Raw genomic sequence first — 16,052 nt, 5'->3', positions numbered from 1 at the left:
CTCTTCACTGTCGCCCTTGGGTCAAGAACAAAGACTTCTCTAGCTCAGTGGTCTCAAACTCTCAACCTGGAGGGCCTTGGGTCTTCTGGTTTTATTCCAACCTGAATAGTCAATTAAACACATTGAACCTAATTATTTTCTAAATGAGACATGTATAGGATTTTTCTTAAGGTTGAGCGCACAAGACATTTTCTTCATTAAAGGCACAGTTACCTTCAAATTGCCTCGTCGCCTGGTTAGAAGTATTATAATTATGCAGCTAATTAAACATTTAGACAGACTAACTGAGAACAAGAACCAGAAGACATGAGACCCTCCTGGGAACATTCAGACATTTCATTTGTGGTCCTCTATCCTAGGTTGTTAGATATTATAAAGTTACGTTTAACCAACTTGTTCTGTGTATGTAAATATTTGTATCGAAAGAAATACAATAAATAAAATAGCGCTTGCTAGGGCTCAGAATAGCCAATTTTCCTGTATGAAGTGCTACAGTAGCTCAATCTCGAGAACTATAATGCTATAATATCTAGATACATTATACAGAGAACATCTTATTAATCACTTGTACACAACAGGCAGCTAATTGTACTTTGTACAAAGCCTTCTTATTTATATTGTTGCTGAAATAATACAAACACTCCACAAATAGTAATCATAAACTGTTTAAAACGGCAGCTTCCCAGCATGTCAGCTCAATGTGACTCAAGGTTTGTTTGGATGAATGCTATTAATATGTACTGTGTACAAACATCATGTGTATCTGTCACACAAGAGGTAACAAATGTCAACTAGTACTTGAATATACTGGAGTGGTGAAAAGGGCAATGAAGATCAACATTCAGAGGTTTGAATTGGGATTCACTTTCAATTAACCTAAGCAAATCTCACACACTGCTCCTAAAAAGCAGCCCAATTTGTGTTTTGTTTAGAAGGCAAAGAGCACAGCCACTTCCTGTGGTTTACAGGTCTCTCTTCAGGATTACAGCAGAAAAACTGCCTATTCCAGTCAAATAAAACACAGCTTGGTTATTAGGCATCACGTGACAGGAAAAACCCTAAGCAGTTCGTCTTTTTATGTTAATGTAGAAAAGTTGGAAAAAGCCCCTCCCACCTGCTGCAAGATTTTGCCTTGCAGTAAACTGGTCCCTTTTCTCCTGAGAACCCAGCCAGAGAGCAGCTCAACTGATGTTTCTTCCAAGGCAAATCTGAGGATCTGTGTCAGTCATTTTAGAAACTGCAACATTTGTATTTCACTGCGTCTCCTGTTACCCTCATCCTTGACATTTCTACCGTTTCTTATGGGACGTTTGATTATATTTGCAATTGTGGTTGTGTTCTCGTTGTCGTCATCACCATCACCACCACCATCATCATCATCATCATCATTATCACTGCCCTCCTTTTTCTCATCATTTAAAGGTAAATGTTTGAGTTTTTATGGTATTTATCTCTTTACTAATATTCTCATTTTCATGGAACATGTCTTATGCTATTACTGTAATTGTTTTCAGGAGGCATTATATTGTTTTAGTGGTGTTATGGGAATGCGATATCTTTGAAGAAATAAAGTTTATACAGAACTTTTCACATTCATGTTTCTTTAGTTTTACTTTGTAGCACTAATTGCTGTCAATCTGATTGTGTGGCCATAGCACTGTTACAACCAAAATCTTTACTAATTTCCTTTAACTCACCTTTCATTTGAACAAATGTTTAAGAATTACTTCCAATCCATAACTATTACATCTGCAGATGTTTTGAGTCTGAAACAAAATTTAAAAAATTCAGATTAATAACATTTCACAGCTGACATTTTTTATAGGAGAAAAAAAAATACATATTGGTACAGTAAATAGACCACAGTGACTTCAAGTTAGTCTCCAGTTTATTTGGGGGAAAAAGTCAGTCTTATTGGAAAATTCCATTGTGACAAAAAATACATTTTTAATAAGAATCATCTGCAGAATAAATTCCATGTTTAGGGTTAGAGTGAACTCATTGTTTAGTTCACAACTGATATGAAAGAGAATCACACCATTGGGTTAAATGAACCTGCAAATGGAAAACACAATAACACTGTAGCACCAGGACAAAACTGGTGTATGGCTTCACTAGCCCCTGCCTGTTCAAATTAATGCTGGGTGACATCTTAGGCTTCAGTAGCTGGTGGCTGTACTCTGAGCAGTTGACTTACTGAATGTCTGCATGAAGTAAGTGAAACATTTGATAGGAGGTCAGCATTTTCCCCATTTTCTCATTTCTCTAATAAAATAAGGGCAGGGCACTATTTTATCCTGATACGAGGTTAACAAAAAGTTGTTTTTAAATAAGCAGTTTTACTATTTTTGTGACACCATTATGAAATGAGAAATGAGGTTAAATGTTGTTTTAATTGAATAATTGAACAAGTCATTTGCTTGGCTGTCTTGTCTCCATATAGTGAGTTCAGGCCAAAATACATAATCCTGCATAGACCTCTGGTTTTATGGATAAATAAGGTCTTTTCTCTGCTTTTCTGAATTCTTGTGATCTTAAGGGATAAGTGCAGGAAATTAAAGCTTAAAGTGTGATGAGGAATTATGGGTATTAAATCCAGTTCAATGTATCACATTCATATTCAATGTCAATTTTCAGTATCACATAAAAGAGATGACAATATATCAGCTATTGGCTGATTTACAATCTTGACAGTTCTTCCATTAATTGTGACCATTACTACAACGTTCAAAGCAAAATGGAGCTGAGTATTGATTGGGTTTCATGCCAATGATAAATCTGACTGACAATAAGTTCAATTTCTTTTCCCAAATTGATGCATATAACAAGAAATGCACAGTATGTATAGTACATTCATGTTCAAAACTCTGTCAACAAAGCTGTGTGCTTATAAATCACCAGTTAAAGGCACACACTGATTCTTCAATTTCCCCTGAAAAATACTGAGTAGCTGATCAATAAGTAACAGGGAATGGCTAGTGTAAACTTTATTCATTCACACATTCTATTTGTTCATTTGTGTTTTTAAACAGGCATGGAATAAACAATGAAACAACAATATGAACACATTGCTTGGAAGCTTGGAAATTAGTAAAAGAAAAGCCTTTTATTTTCACTATTGCTATTATCAGGATCTAATCTTTGGGAGTTTTATTATGAAATGTATTTCTCTGATAGTATTAGTAATTTCTTCCTTGGTAAAGTGGATTAGCAGCTGCTGACTGTAATCGTATGAGTGCATTATGTACCAATGGCTTAAGAGCTGAGGTATTAAAAGAGCTTAATACTTCATCTACAAGCCTGTCAGAGTCTTGGAATTCCTGTTTTATCAGAAAGAGTACCATGAAACGGAATTGAAAACCCAGAGGGGGGAAATACAAAAATACATTGTATTCTTTTGCGCAACACAAAAAGAAGTCAGCCAGTGGTGGAATAAAATGTTTTTATGCAGAAAAGGAATAAAATTCTCGTGACAGAGGTTTAGTTTCCATTTTGCAGATAAAATTATTGCATGGAAAAAATAATGATGTAAGTATGAATTTGATGAAATCGCAATTGACATTTTATTTCACCTTGGAAAGCAAGAAGGAAAGGCAACTACAACAAATTTAGTTTGTCCAGACGAAATTAAAATGCAAGAGTTGATGTTGGTGAATTTTTGCACGAAAGTCATTGGCGTTATGTATGTTTAGTATTTTTAAAGCCATATTAACCTCACCCTGTAAATAACAGCTCAATTCATATAGAGAAAGGATCTTACACATTTACATAAAATGCCAAAACTTCATCCTGAAAAGTGTTAGTAGTTTTATATCTCACCCAGTATAGCTATAAGGAATTTACAACGTCTGATGCTAGCAATATTGATGTTGAAAGGATTATGAATGTGGCCAATGGGAATTTAGAACCTAATCCTGTTATTGCAGAAACCATTTAAGAGTTTAATCTCCCTGTAGCACTACAAACAGCTTTTTGTTTCCCTTTTGTCTCTTCTTGCGACTCTCTCTTTTGAAACCGACCATAGAAGTTTCCGTTTGCTCACCCACACTGAAGCCATTTCTCTGATTATTCAAATCCTTCACTTTTAAGCAAACACATCTTAAATGATTAGTCACAGTTAAAATACATGGAAATCAATCGGGAAGCTAATATCTCATTATATATTTGATTTAAGGAGAAAAACTGATTACCCTTTCATAAAGATGTCATGCTCGTAACTGAATTTTATGCAAGGCCTGACTTTTTTCCCCCCTTAGGGGACACCAGCTTCTTTTCTGAATGAACATGAAAATGGAGAAATAATTGCATATTCAAACTGGCAATTGAACTCGGAGACACCCCACAGAAAGACCACACAATGATTATCTTTGTATTCTGTCAAAATGACTCTGGTGCTGTTCCTGTAAGCAGTAAAATGCAGTCCAAAGTCAACAAATGCTGGGCTGCTTTAACTCAATTAACACCCATTTCAGAAAAACTCAAATATATGCATCTGGTGAATACACCTTCTTTCTATGGTAGTTTCATAACAGCCCTTCAATCGACTGTATTTATGTCAGTAGATGTTGGATCTACATTTAATACTGACTTTTGCTTTGATAGATTTAAAAAACAGGTAAGCTTTTTCCAGGTTTCTGTTTTTTTTTGGTTTTATTTCGCTCTTTGTCTTGGAGAACAGAATTCTGGCGGTTGCACAGAGTCAGTCTCCAGAGTCTATTAAAAAATAAAATAAAAAAAAAAACACTTCTATGAATTGAAAGGCCCAGCCTGTTGGAAGGCTGTCAGCGTCAAATATATTTTCTAGTCATTATTTAATTGGCTGGTCCAGCGTGGAAGTTTAATTTGTGCAACTCCACCACTGAGTTTATGGTTCATCCTGCTTTTTGACATTCCTCCTCTGGGGGCAGGCTGTCTAAAACTGTTATGTAAAAGGTGAAATAAATTCTGTCTTACAAAGAACACAGGCAAATATCCATGGGGAGTATCGTTATTAACTTTGTTACACAGCTCTCTTCCTAGAGAATAGATGGCTCAGACTACCAGTGCAAGGCCACGGAGACTATGTCAGTGAGTGTTCATTTCAAATAAAACTAAACGAGTCAGAAAGGAAAATAGGTTTTCTAAACGTTTTTAGCTGTTGGTGTCACTGAAGATTGACGACACATCGCAATAACTTGACCTTAATCCATATACTGTACTTCTGGTATACAGTAGATTTCATAAGTAGTGATGAGTTAATATATTGAAAAACGGTAATGCTTTGGAAAGCATTACAGGGTGAAGGCTTCATCTGAGAGAGCTATCAGGAGGAGGTACAGTATACTGTACATTCTTTGTCACAGCAACACCATATTGTAAACTGTTTTTTTTTAATTCTCTCCTATATGAGAAAACCTGATCTTTAATAATCACCATGTGCCAATATACAATCCTTAATTAAAAAAAAAACATCTGGAAAGAAAATTCAATTAGACTAAATATATGGTAGTCTGCTTTCAACAAGATAGTGCAAGCTGTTCCCTTTCGATTTAAGTACTGTATGTTGCTCTAGGGCTTAATTCAATAGATTACTACCTGGGTTATTTAAAACTTCTATTAAAGAGTATAGCTAAATTTTCAGTCACCTCCTTACAAAAAAATCGAATTGAGACTAAGAAAAAAATTATAGGCCCTCGGAGAATTCCTATTAACCTGCTTTAACAATTCAGCCTCAAAACACTTCAAGAGTGGAAAGCTGTGCAAAGGTTTAAAAAAAAGTCTGTCTAATTTTAATAAGGAATGTCTCTATTTAGATTGTGGAGCTTTTTAAACTACCATAACAAACCATAGTGACAAAACAGAAAACGATTGCAAAGTCGAAAGCTTGAACCTCTCTGATAACTTAAAAAAGCAAAAATGTTTCTCAAAAAATATCTTAGGCTCAGTTTGGAATGGGTTAACAAGATGAGGATGCCGGCGCTGAAGCTTCAAATATGTTTTAGGCCTTTCATTGGGAAAATACTTCTCTTCTCTCGATAATTTATATAATAACAGTTCATGTAAGCCCCGTAAACATGTACGACACACTGTATTTACTTTGTAATTGACGATCTTTACACAAGGTGTCACTGTATACTTGTTTCAATGCCGAAGGGAGAACCGAATCAGACGTTTTTTATTTTACAGATATCTAAATACCCTTCAAAAAGCATTTGTGGTGTAAAATAATAGGTTAACAGAAATATCAAACGCAACGCATTTAGGCCCATCAATCTGAATTTAAAGGCTTTTATCGCCCACAAGCTGTTTACATATTTAGATCGTTGATTAGAAGAGCAGTCAGCTCGGCTATAATGGCAGTACCCTGCGACTATACTCGAAAACAGCTACAGTGGAACAGCAAATGTTTCTTTTTGCTCAAAATCTCGAACGCTGACCAGCGGAAAGCCTTCAAATCATTTATTTTTAAAGTCATCCTCTTCAGACAGGGTTTCTTTTTTTTTTGTCTGCTCAAAGTTCATGAAGTTAACACCAACCATCTTAAAAGTGGAGCTATATTCTCCAGAAGCGAACCTATTTAATACTGTAAGATTCCTAGCTAAAGCTAAATGTTTGCGCCTAGTTTCAATTCCGAACCTTATCACCTGTAAATTCCAACGTATTTTATTTACTGAGGCTGTTACGTCTACGTTAATTCTACAATATCAGTGTCACCTGGTTTTCTCCAGCGTGATGAAGTATAGTATATACACAATGAAATGTCAGAAATGGCTTGGAGCGGTACAGTACAGCCTGTTGCTGTAAATGTGCTTCTTGTTTTAGGCAACCTAGTACAGATGCTATGAGCATATATAAAACTTCTTAATGCAATCAATTCTAGTTTCGTACCGTGTATCTTTATGAAAGTTTAAGACACGTTAAACTTTAAACGTTAAGTGACTAAGCCACTTTACACATCTAATCACATACACTCCTGATCATATACAGTATCTGTACGTATGGGAAATAATTTTAGTGTAAAAACCTGTAAATAATATGGCCATCAGCTCATGGATTTCTCCTTCGCTTATATGAAATTAACATCACATTTCCAGCGTTAAGAATATACCAATAGTTACAAATGAAAAGAGGTCCCACATAGCTGTTTCTACCACATTCTCTCAGCCAGCCGTTTCTCGATTATTGTGATTAGATGTGTAAAGTGGCTTAGTCGCTAGCAATGGTGCTTCCTTTCAGTACTGAGGCCCTGGTGTGCTCTCTGCATGTTCCCTCTGTGCCAGTGTGGGGTTTCTCTGGGTGCTCAGGTTATCTCACACAGTCCCGAGGTGAATTGGTGGCCGTGGGGTGACTGTGTGCTTGTTTGCATGTCGTGCTTGCCTAGACAGACTCTGGCTTCACCTTACCTTTGACCCTGGAGAAGATGAAGCGGTTAGAAATTGGATGGATAGTGTGACAGTGGGAAGGGATTTCTAGTGGGCAGCGGAATTTCTAGCTGCCTTTTCACCGGCGGAGGTTCAATACCTCGGGCTGAGATAGAGAACCGAATCGTGGTCGCTCTGCATCGAGTTCTTTCAGTCCGCAAGAAATAATGAATGACGAGATTGTACGTGAGTGTAGAGGTTTCGCTAGAGAGGATAAAGGGCTTCCACAGCCTTTCAGCTGCTGCCGCGGCTCTAGTCTACGAGGACCACAGGGAAATCGCGTGAGAATGTAGTATAGGGTTTTTAACGAAGACCCCAGGCGGTGCTGATATATACATTATCACGCCGAATTAGCTAGCGAGGGGACCGTTAGAGGGCCCTCTAGTGGTGCACAATGGGAACTCCCTTCCCACTGTCACAATGGATGAGATACTGTATGTAAATCGTGTGTTATGAAGGATTGGGTTTCCTAGTAAAAGCCCGAGAAACACATTTCGTGAAAATGTAGGTTGAAAAAATGCATCGATTGCGCATATTATGTTTTTTGTAATGTGCACACTCACAGAATTTGTCTTGGAAGTTTTCAGGTAATTTTTTTAGATTCACACTGCTTCAATTTTTGTTTCTCTGTTTTTCTTTGGCTCATTAAAGGTGCCAGCATTTGATGATCCTGCAGACATGTACTTGGAAAACAAGAACAACCTAGAAGTGGAACTAACACAAAAGGGAGCCCAGAGTAACCAGAGCCACAGAAAATCTAAAGCTGTGGCCAACAATTTTGGCGGGCTGAGGCTACTCGAGGGCTTCTCTGAAATGAGAGAGACCGTTACTCCCAGTCACTGTGTTGTCTATGAAGAGGACTTCAGCCCAGTCCATGAAGAAGAGAGGTAAAAGAAATATGCATTATCTTAAACATGCTATAATAGGTGAGAAATTAGTGAAGCCTACTTGTCTCAAACAAAGAGCATCATGGGGGAATGTTCATTACAGCAGAACAGTAAGCCCTGAAGAGCATTCATTCATTTTAAATTGTGATAGGTAAAGTAGAGGGTAGATAGCTGCTGTTACATTTTGAAATTACAGCATTGAAAGCTGAATTTAGAATCTTCTGAAAACTAAGCATGACACCGTCATAGAATGTCTTAAGAGAGTTTGACGAGATCAAATGGCTCTTGTTATTAACTTTTATATTCTTAAATAGCTTGTAATTGCTTTATATTAAGCTTGACGTCAGGTGACAGAGTTTAAAACTGAATGAGGATTTTGCCTCATAGCATAAGTACATTTGTTAAGCACACCTGTACATTGTATGTTAAGTCATGATCATAATGAGATATTGTTTCATTGTGTGCTTTAAACACGTTTTCTATGCAATTTCTGAGGATTATGTAGACAATTTGGATTTTACTTTACTTGTTCTAGTGGTAGAAACCTTATACCTTTAAACCACTACTGATTTGAGACAAATCACATTAGTAGCATTTTTAAACCTTTTTAGCTGCACCAAAAATAGTATTGCATTAAACACCTCATCTCTAAATCAGATTAAGAATATAGCAGTAGACAATCTTGTACAACTGCTGAGACAGGCATACTGTATATGGGTATTTTGCTTTCGGATGAAGACTAACTTAATTATTAAGATTTTAATGAGCAATTTTGTGAACTTAATGTTATTTTTATGGTTCTCAAGGTTATTCTGTTAATGTGGCATATGGAAAAGGCTTTCTGGGATATATATAGCAGAAAAAACCCAAAGCAAAACAAACTACTTCTTAGATGTCATAGAAATTATTTGCAAATAGTATATTATTATATTTATTATTATATTATTTTTTGAAGTCATGGACAAAATGTCTTTATTGCCGTGCATTGTTCAGTATCTCAGGAATATGACCCTTGATGAATCAAAGAAATCAATTTGAATTAAAAAATGACAATTGTTTGTATCTATATAGTAAACTAATTTATGCAGTGAATCTCATAATCAGAGAGTTCCATAATTATGGACATCCTATACATTTGTAATGTGGTGACAGAATGCAGTCATACTCAGAATACAGTCAGATTCAACTAACTTGTTTGGTTGCCAGTAGCTACGATACAGATAGTGTAATGGGAGCCGGCCCAGGCTCCCGTGAAGTGCGTAGTTTAGGACCCTATGCCGGTATAACCCGGAAGTAAGTGGAGAAGGACAACAGGATCAGGACGTGCTGACAGACAGGAGGGCGTGACAACGGTGATCCGGTGCTCGGGGCGTCACGGTAAAGGCAAACAAGTCCAAATAGTCCAAGGGGAAATCTGGGGTGCAGTCCAGGGTCCAGGTGCCGGGAGAACCATCCAAGACAGACAAAGTTAAAATCGGGAATGGGATCTGGAACAGGAACAGGGAGTTAAAAACAGGATAATGAGGTCAGGCGCTCCGAGCCCTTGACTCGGACGGCCAGGATGTCATGAGGAAGCCGATGCCGTCGGGTCTCTCCTGGACCCGCTGGTAGGTGGGCTTCCGGGCCTCCATCTCCCAGTGCCGAGCCAAGAATAGCAGGAGCGCCAGGCTTAAATAATCACAGGCAAAACACGGGGCAGGTGCACGTATTGAACTAAAATACGAAAGGGTCGGAGCGCCCTTAAGAGGAGGGATGATGATTGTGATAGATAGGTGATCTGGGAAGCCTTGGAATGATCTGTGCCAGTATAGTTTGGTAGCCAATCTCAAACATCACCAATCTCTGGGGTAGAAATTGCCTTCAACTCTCAGTTCTAAATGCTCTTCCCATAGTTTCCACTTGTGTCTTCTAATTGATTTTTCAATATTGTTTCTGAAGAAGTCCAATAGATTGTTTTGGCCAAAGCACTAGAAGGTTTTGAATACTTGAATCAGGTGGGAGAGACAGGGCAGGTTTTATCTGCCCCAGAAGGGGACACCGTTATACTGTTTTATCGGTTACAAATCCCAGTGCAGATTGGGGTTGTCGAGGTGTCTAGACCAGGTGACTCACTGGAGAAAGGAGCAATGCTCCAGTGTCGCAGCAATATGCAGTGAAATGACTCTTTGGCATCCTGTGAGCTGGATGTCCAGAAGTGAAGGTTTGTGGGCTCCCAAAGTGAGTAGGCCCTTGGGTTGCAAGAGATGGTAGTAGGGAGTAATTCCTGAATCAGTTGCCTAGGGATAGCACCCCCAGCCTCAGTGGATCATTGAGAGCTTCCCAAAAGGGAAATCAGGGTGTTTCATATTCCCAGAGGGGACTTCAAACTAATGAACCATTGGTTGTACATGGCAGAGAAGCCAGACAGGTTACATGGTACAGGCTTATGTTATTGGTTATGGTTATAGATCAGGGTTTATAGTAATGGGTGATGATTGTGGTTTATGGTGTTCTTAGGTTAATGATTGGTGTGTGATCACATGAAGATTTCTAGGTTATGTTTAATAATTTACCATATAGGTTACTGTTCTTTATTCTCTGGTTTATAGCTTTCCGGTATGGGATTATGGTTATTAACACCTCTCCCTGTGAGACTCTGCAAAGCTTGGGGTGTCAAAAAAGGCTGTGTGTCTGGTCCTCTCGGTTGTGGTTTGTAGACTACAGATTACAGGCACCTTGGTGCAGTGAACTGACAGGACCATAGAAAGAAATCCAGTTGCAGGTCAGGAAAAATGCCTACAAAGCTGCAAAACCGCCAGACACGGGGCTGTTTATGATGAGAAAAATGGGTTGTTACAGTGCTCACACAGAGCGAGGGCATACTGTTGCAACAGTCCCCTTATTTTCTTCTCTGTTCAAGAGTGAACAGGTGCAGTTTTCTTAGCTTGTCAGACCAGAGCATTCCCTTAAGCCCAGAGATGCTGCTGGTCTCACCTCTCTGGACTTGTACCAGGACAACAATCTTATGCTGCAGCTGACATCGGTACAAAGACATGTTTGCGGACTCTGACCTCCTAGCACTAAGGTTTTGGGCTCAAATCCTGAGAGGAAGGAGTGCCGTTGGAACTTCACTCAAAGCGCATCAGCCCAGCTGGGTGAATGGATACAGTGTAAATTGTTTCGGATAAAAGCAGCCAAATAAATTCATTGTAATTACAGCCCATAACAAAAGCGTCTTTGGCAGATATTTCAACCTTTTTGATTGAAACATAATCCTTGTGAGTTCCGGCACCATTGAGTTGCATGTATTGTACTATGGATGCATTTTAAAGAAGCATATTTTAAGTATAAGAAATTAAGGGCAATTTTCCTTTCTATAAAAAGTTAAACATTTTACAGTTTAGCTATTGTTTCTCTTTCATTTGAGTTTTTGGTACATCTTAAGGAGATGAACAGCTGAATATAAATCAAGTAAGAAATGAATGTACAGTATTAAAAGGTATTCTATAGTACTGTCATCAATCACTTTAATATCTTCTAGTGAACATAAATTGACCCCTTTCTATCATGTTACCTTCTGTATGATAAAAGTAGGTACTACATAGAGTGAAGCTTTGTTACAGTAATGGTAAAAATCCATTTGGATGAATATACTGTAGAAAGCCTCAGTGTGCATTTATTAACATAAAAAATTAACTTCTGCTTCTTGACTCTGAACAGCAGGTGAAGTGAACATATAACTGAAAAAAGTGAAAAGTGCAACTGAGTTATGAATTTTAACTCCAAAGTAATTCTGTGATGCATGGAATACTTGTCAGTTTGGATACATCCGTGAATAATCGTTGGTGCAACAACTTTTTATGCAGATGATGGTTTTGCTCAGATTCGATAGTTTCTGCCAAAGCACAGGGTTAGAACGGCAGAATCGGTATTGCAGTGTTTGTTGTATGCTGCTCCAGTTGGCAGTAATGTGCCTCCTTTATCATTCTTTGTCTTTTAAACCTATCAAAGCAGGATTTCAGATATGCGTCATCCTTGTTTACAAAAGGGTATTGTTTAGTATTGGTCCACATGAAATCTTAAATCTGAGACTATATGAAAACTTAATATTATGGCATCTGTAATAGAGCCTTTAGTCTTATCTGTACTGTACTGGATTTGTCAGAATAATTGCCTTTATATACTGAACTGTTACTATGCAAAAACCTAATCAATTGTGCAATTTTACCCTGGCATCTGAAGCTGCTGTAACCAGGCACAGACCTGGGTTAAATGAAAATCTCAGATACATGCCAAATCCAGCTTCTGCATCAAGTGCACAATGCCAGTGATCCAGTGGTACAAGACAGTAGTGGACTTTGAGTTTGTGATTGGCCAAGTTTTGATTTAATCTCAGCCCTAATTTATTTTTGTAAACTTTGTAAATTGAATCACACAAAATAGTTACGTTTTAACAACTATTTCAAAATTACAGTATATTGCACGTTCAAACACGATATATTATCTACAATACCTAGAAAAAAGTTTATAGTCGAATATAGTAACTGTCTAGTCTTTCCCTGGGTTGATTTTCCTATATGTCCTTTCTTGATAGATACATAACATAACTATATATCAATTATTGTAAATATTTAAAGCCCTTAACCCCTTAACTGCCCCAGTGGCGCTGTATAAATGGCTGACCCTGCACTCTGACCCCAAGCTTCTCTTCCTGTCTGTGTGTCTTATGGAGAGCAAGTTGGGGTCTGTGAAAAATGACAAATTCCTAATACAAGAAATTGTATATGGCCGATAATGTGATCTTATCTTATTATAAGATAAAAGCAGAATATGCTCTATATTCAGATGAAGTGAAAATGACTAGAAAAATATATAGAAATGTATATTTCTTACATACAAGTATATACTGTAAATGCATTATTGTATTCTAATTTATCTATCCACTCTAATATTTTATACTATTTTATATATGCATATATTTAAATATACAAAAGAGAACATGTTTTGCATATTTTTGAAAAGCAGCCCTTCTGGCAGTTAAGTGTGACTGATGGTGATGATAATTCCCTGTCAACAGGTCTCTGGTAGGCAGGTGTCCTCCCTCACTCACTCTTAATCAGAACATTCAGCAGATGACAGCCATTTCAAACAGACTCGAGTGTGGATGCTTAGCCTCTCTCAGCAAACCATTTATGCTCGAGAGAATGGGATGGCCTGCCTGAATAGAAAAAATAGCAAACTTCAATATACTTCCCCTAAAATCAAATGACAGATTACTGTTTACCAGTGTAAATGCCTCTCCCTTGCTAATAAACTCGGTAAAAATCTGTAAAGTTTTGTGACTATGGCAACAGAGGTCAAAGTTACACTAGTCCTCTGCCTTCATGACAAGTGGGCTGCTATTCTTAATCCACACAAAGGAAAACGTAGGAAGTGCTGTGTGCTGCAGATGCCTGATGTGAGTGAAGTTTGCTGCCTAGTGAAGAACAATGACAAGGCCACAGCTTGACAAAATGACCATTGCTCATGACCTTAAAAGGATTTGCCCTTTGATGTCTTCATTGCATCTCAGCCATGTACCTTCATACGGCTTTTGCACTATTTTTTTCTTCATAAATCTTCCTGCGAGCTTTCTTTCTGCACACCTGAGGCTATCAGCTAGCTGTCTGCCTTTTCAAAAGCCAGACGCCACAGCTAAGGGCAACAACAGCTTTTTTTAGATGGATAATAATTGACTGTTCTTGCTGAACTTTTAACAGAGACATCTCTTGCTGTTTGTAGCACAGATGAGCAATAGCATTGAATCCAATGTGGTAGCTTTTGAAACAGTTCGGGAATATTCTTGTGCATTTTCAGCTTGTGCATTCTGCACCACCTGTGAGTAACAAGAAATAATGCAGGAAATGTTCAAATGACAACTGTAGTTTAGTTATTATTAATTTCACAATTATTGTGATTAATATTTAAATGTAATGTAAATGTAAATTCTAGCATGTTTCACTATAAAATGTTCACTAGGTATGCTTTAGAAGCCTGTTAAGTACATTTTGAAGTCTAATTTATTGTATTATAACTGGTTTGAATTGTAGGGTTGCCTTGTGCATGTTTTTGCTTTTGTTATACTCAAAGCTATCTAATAAATATACACATTAATGAATTTTATTTTGTAATAAGAAAAAAATAATGTTTTATCATTCTTCATATTTACATATGAATAAGGTGGATGTATAGGTTTGAGAAGTGCAATAGCATAACATAACATTTCTCTTTGCCTGGATATTACATAGAATTATTGCAATGTTTTCATAGTCCATATGCACTGGATTATGGATTATTAGACTAAGACTGCTGTCATGTGGTTTATAATCCATTGATCTATTCAGTGTTTTCCTTCTTCAAAATGAGCATTTATGAAACAGCAGTGTGACTTTTGCATTATTCTGAGAAAATGTTTGCTGTATTAGTGAAAGACAGCAATACACATTTAAGCCCGAAATGTGTTTAAAAGGATTTAATTAACCGTCACCCCTCTCTGATATTCAGTTTATTGTGTTTATGTTATTAATTTGTCCCTGAAAAATAGTAACCAATTCCTAACTAGCCCAATCTGTACAGCTTTGACCTGTCATCAGTGGAAGAGTTATTTCGTTAATATAACTTTAATTTCTACAGTAATTCTTGCTTTTCAGTCAGAATGTAATCACTTGACTCTATCCTGTTACCCAAATATAAGAATGGCTTTGACGGAGAAATGTGGGAACTCCAGACATCTACTGCTTTTCTCACTATGACGTTGCAGAGCACAAATGGGCTTTGTGTCAGGTTGAGGACTGATAAGACTCAGAGCTGGAGGCACCTGTCCAGTGATGTGAGATTGTACAACCATGTTATGCTTCACCTCCTCAGCCTACTGCACTCTCCTTAGCTCAGCCTCAGCACTGTTCAGCCAGTTGAGTAATTCCGCCCAGTAACACCCAATTACAATTCCCCAGTGGCATAGCCTCTGTACTAGAATCTCTCTATGTACAGTATACAAAAAACCTCTGAAATGTAATGCCCTTTCTGCACATTAATTGGAAGCTTAAAGATGAATCACATAGGGCTTCACCCTCCCGTAATTTTGAATTATTGACTGCCTCTGTGCCGTCTCTAATCCTGAACTGAGCATCTACAGATTTTGGTGACTCAAAGATGCTTTTGGAAAATCAGTTGTAGAAGCTTTTTCCCCCCTCAATCACTTTTGGAAGTCCTGTTTTTGTTTTGTAGCTTTTGAACCAATACAGCAAAGGATCCGGAATCACAGATGTTCTAACTGTCTGTCTTTTCTACTTGAACACAAAATCTCTTGAACCTTGACAGTGAGTTAGCCACTTCTCTAATCCTCTGTGCTTTCACCCTTTTATTTTAAGTACTCCCTTGAAGACGTGTGTCCATGAGTTTCTCTAGCAGTGCAGTTTGTGTGATATTGTAAAAGACGTAGCCTTAGTCTTTACACAGTATTTCACTTAACATGTATTCACTGCAGTCCCCTATGGCAGTGAGGTGAAAGTTTTTATATTCAGAATGCTACATTTCCTCATTTGTGTATTCATTCATTTATTTAAAAATGCTGCTTAATTGAAAAGCCGATGAACATACTGTACAGGTACAGTAGAGTTCCAAGTGTTATACACAGGACCACAGTTACCGAGGGCACCTTGCATGAGGTATTGTTCCATGATGCAACTCTGCTGAGGAGACAGCAATTCGCACCTTTGAAAGACGGAGAGAAAGAGATTCCGTGAAT

At 37.7% G+C, this 16,052-nt stretch overlaps 1 protein-coding gene across 4 annotated transcripts in view; it reads left to right on the top strand.

Annotated features, from left to right (window-relative positions):
- The first annotated feature begins 1,127 nt into the window (after positions 1-1,127).
- The window catches only part of oca2 (oculocutaneous albinism II), a 124,557-nt gene continuing 109,632 nt past the window's right edge, over positions 1,128-16,052 (top strand). For 2 of the 4 annotated variants that reach the window (XM_088598346.1, XM_088598321.1), the window contains exons 1-2: positions 1,129-1,422; positions 8,052-8,287. In XM_088598346.1, coding sequence (XP_088454472.1) covers positions 8,079-8,287 — 209 coding nt within the window. In that variant the 5' untranslated portion in view covers positions 1,129-1,422; positions 8,052-8,078. Of the gene's footprint in view, positions 1,423-7,489; positions 7,988-8,051; positions 8,288-16,052 lie in introns of those variants that run through there. The other 2 variants (XM_088598337.1, XM_088598328.1) reach the window with 2 other exon arrangements.

This window comes from Lepisosteus platostomus, chromosome 2, assembly GCF_059453375.1.
Source record: "Lepisosteus platostomus isolate fLepPlt1 chromosome 2, fLepPlt1.hap1, whole genome shotgun sequence".
Taxonomy (NCBI): domain Eukaryota; kingdom Metazoa; phylum Chordata; class Actinopteri; order Semionotiformes; family Lepisosteidae; genus Lepisosteus; species Lepisosteus platostomus.
This window is presented reverse-complemented; position numbering and strand designations above follow the sequence as displayed.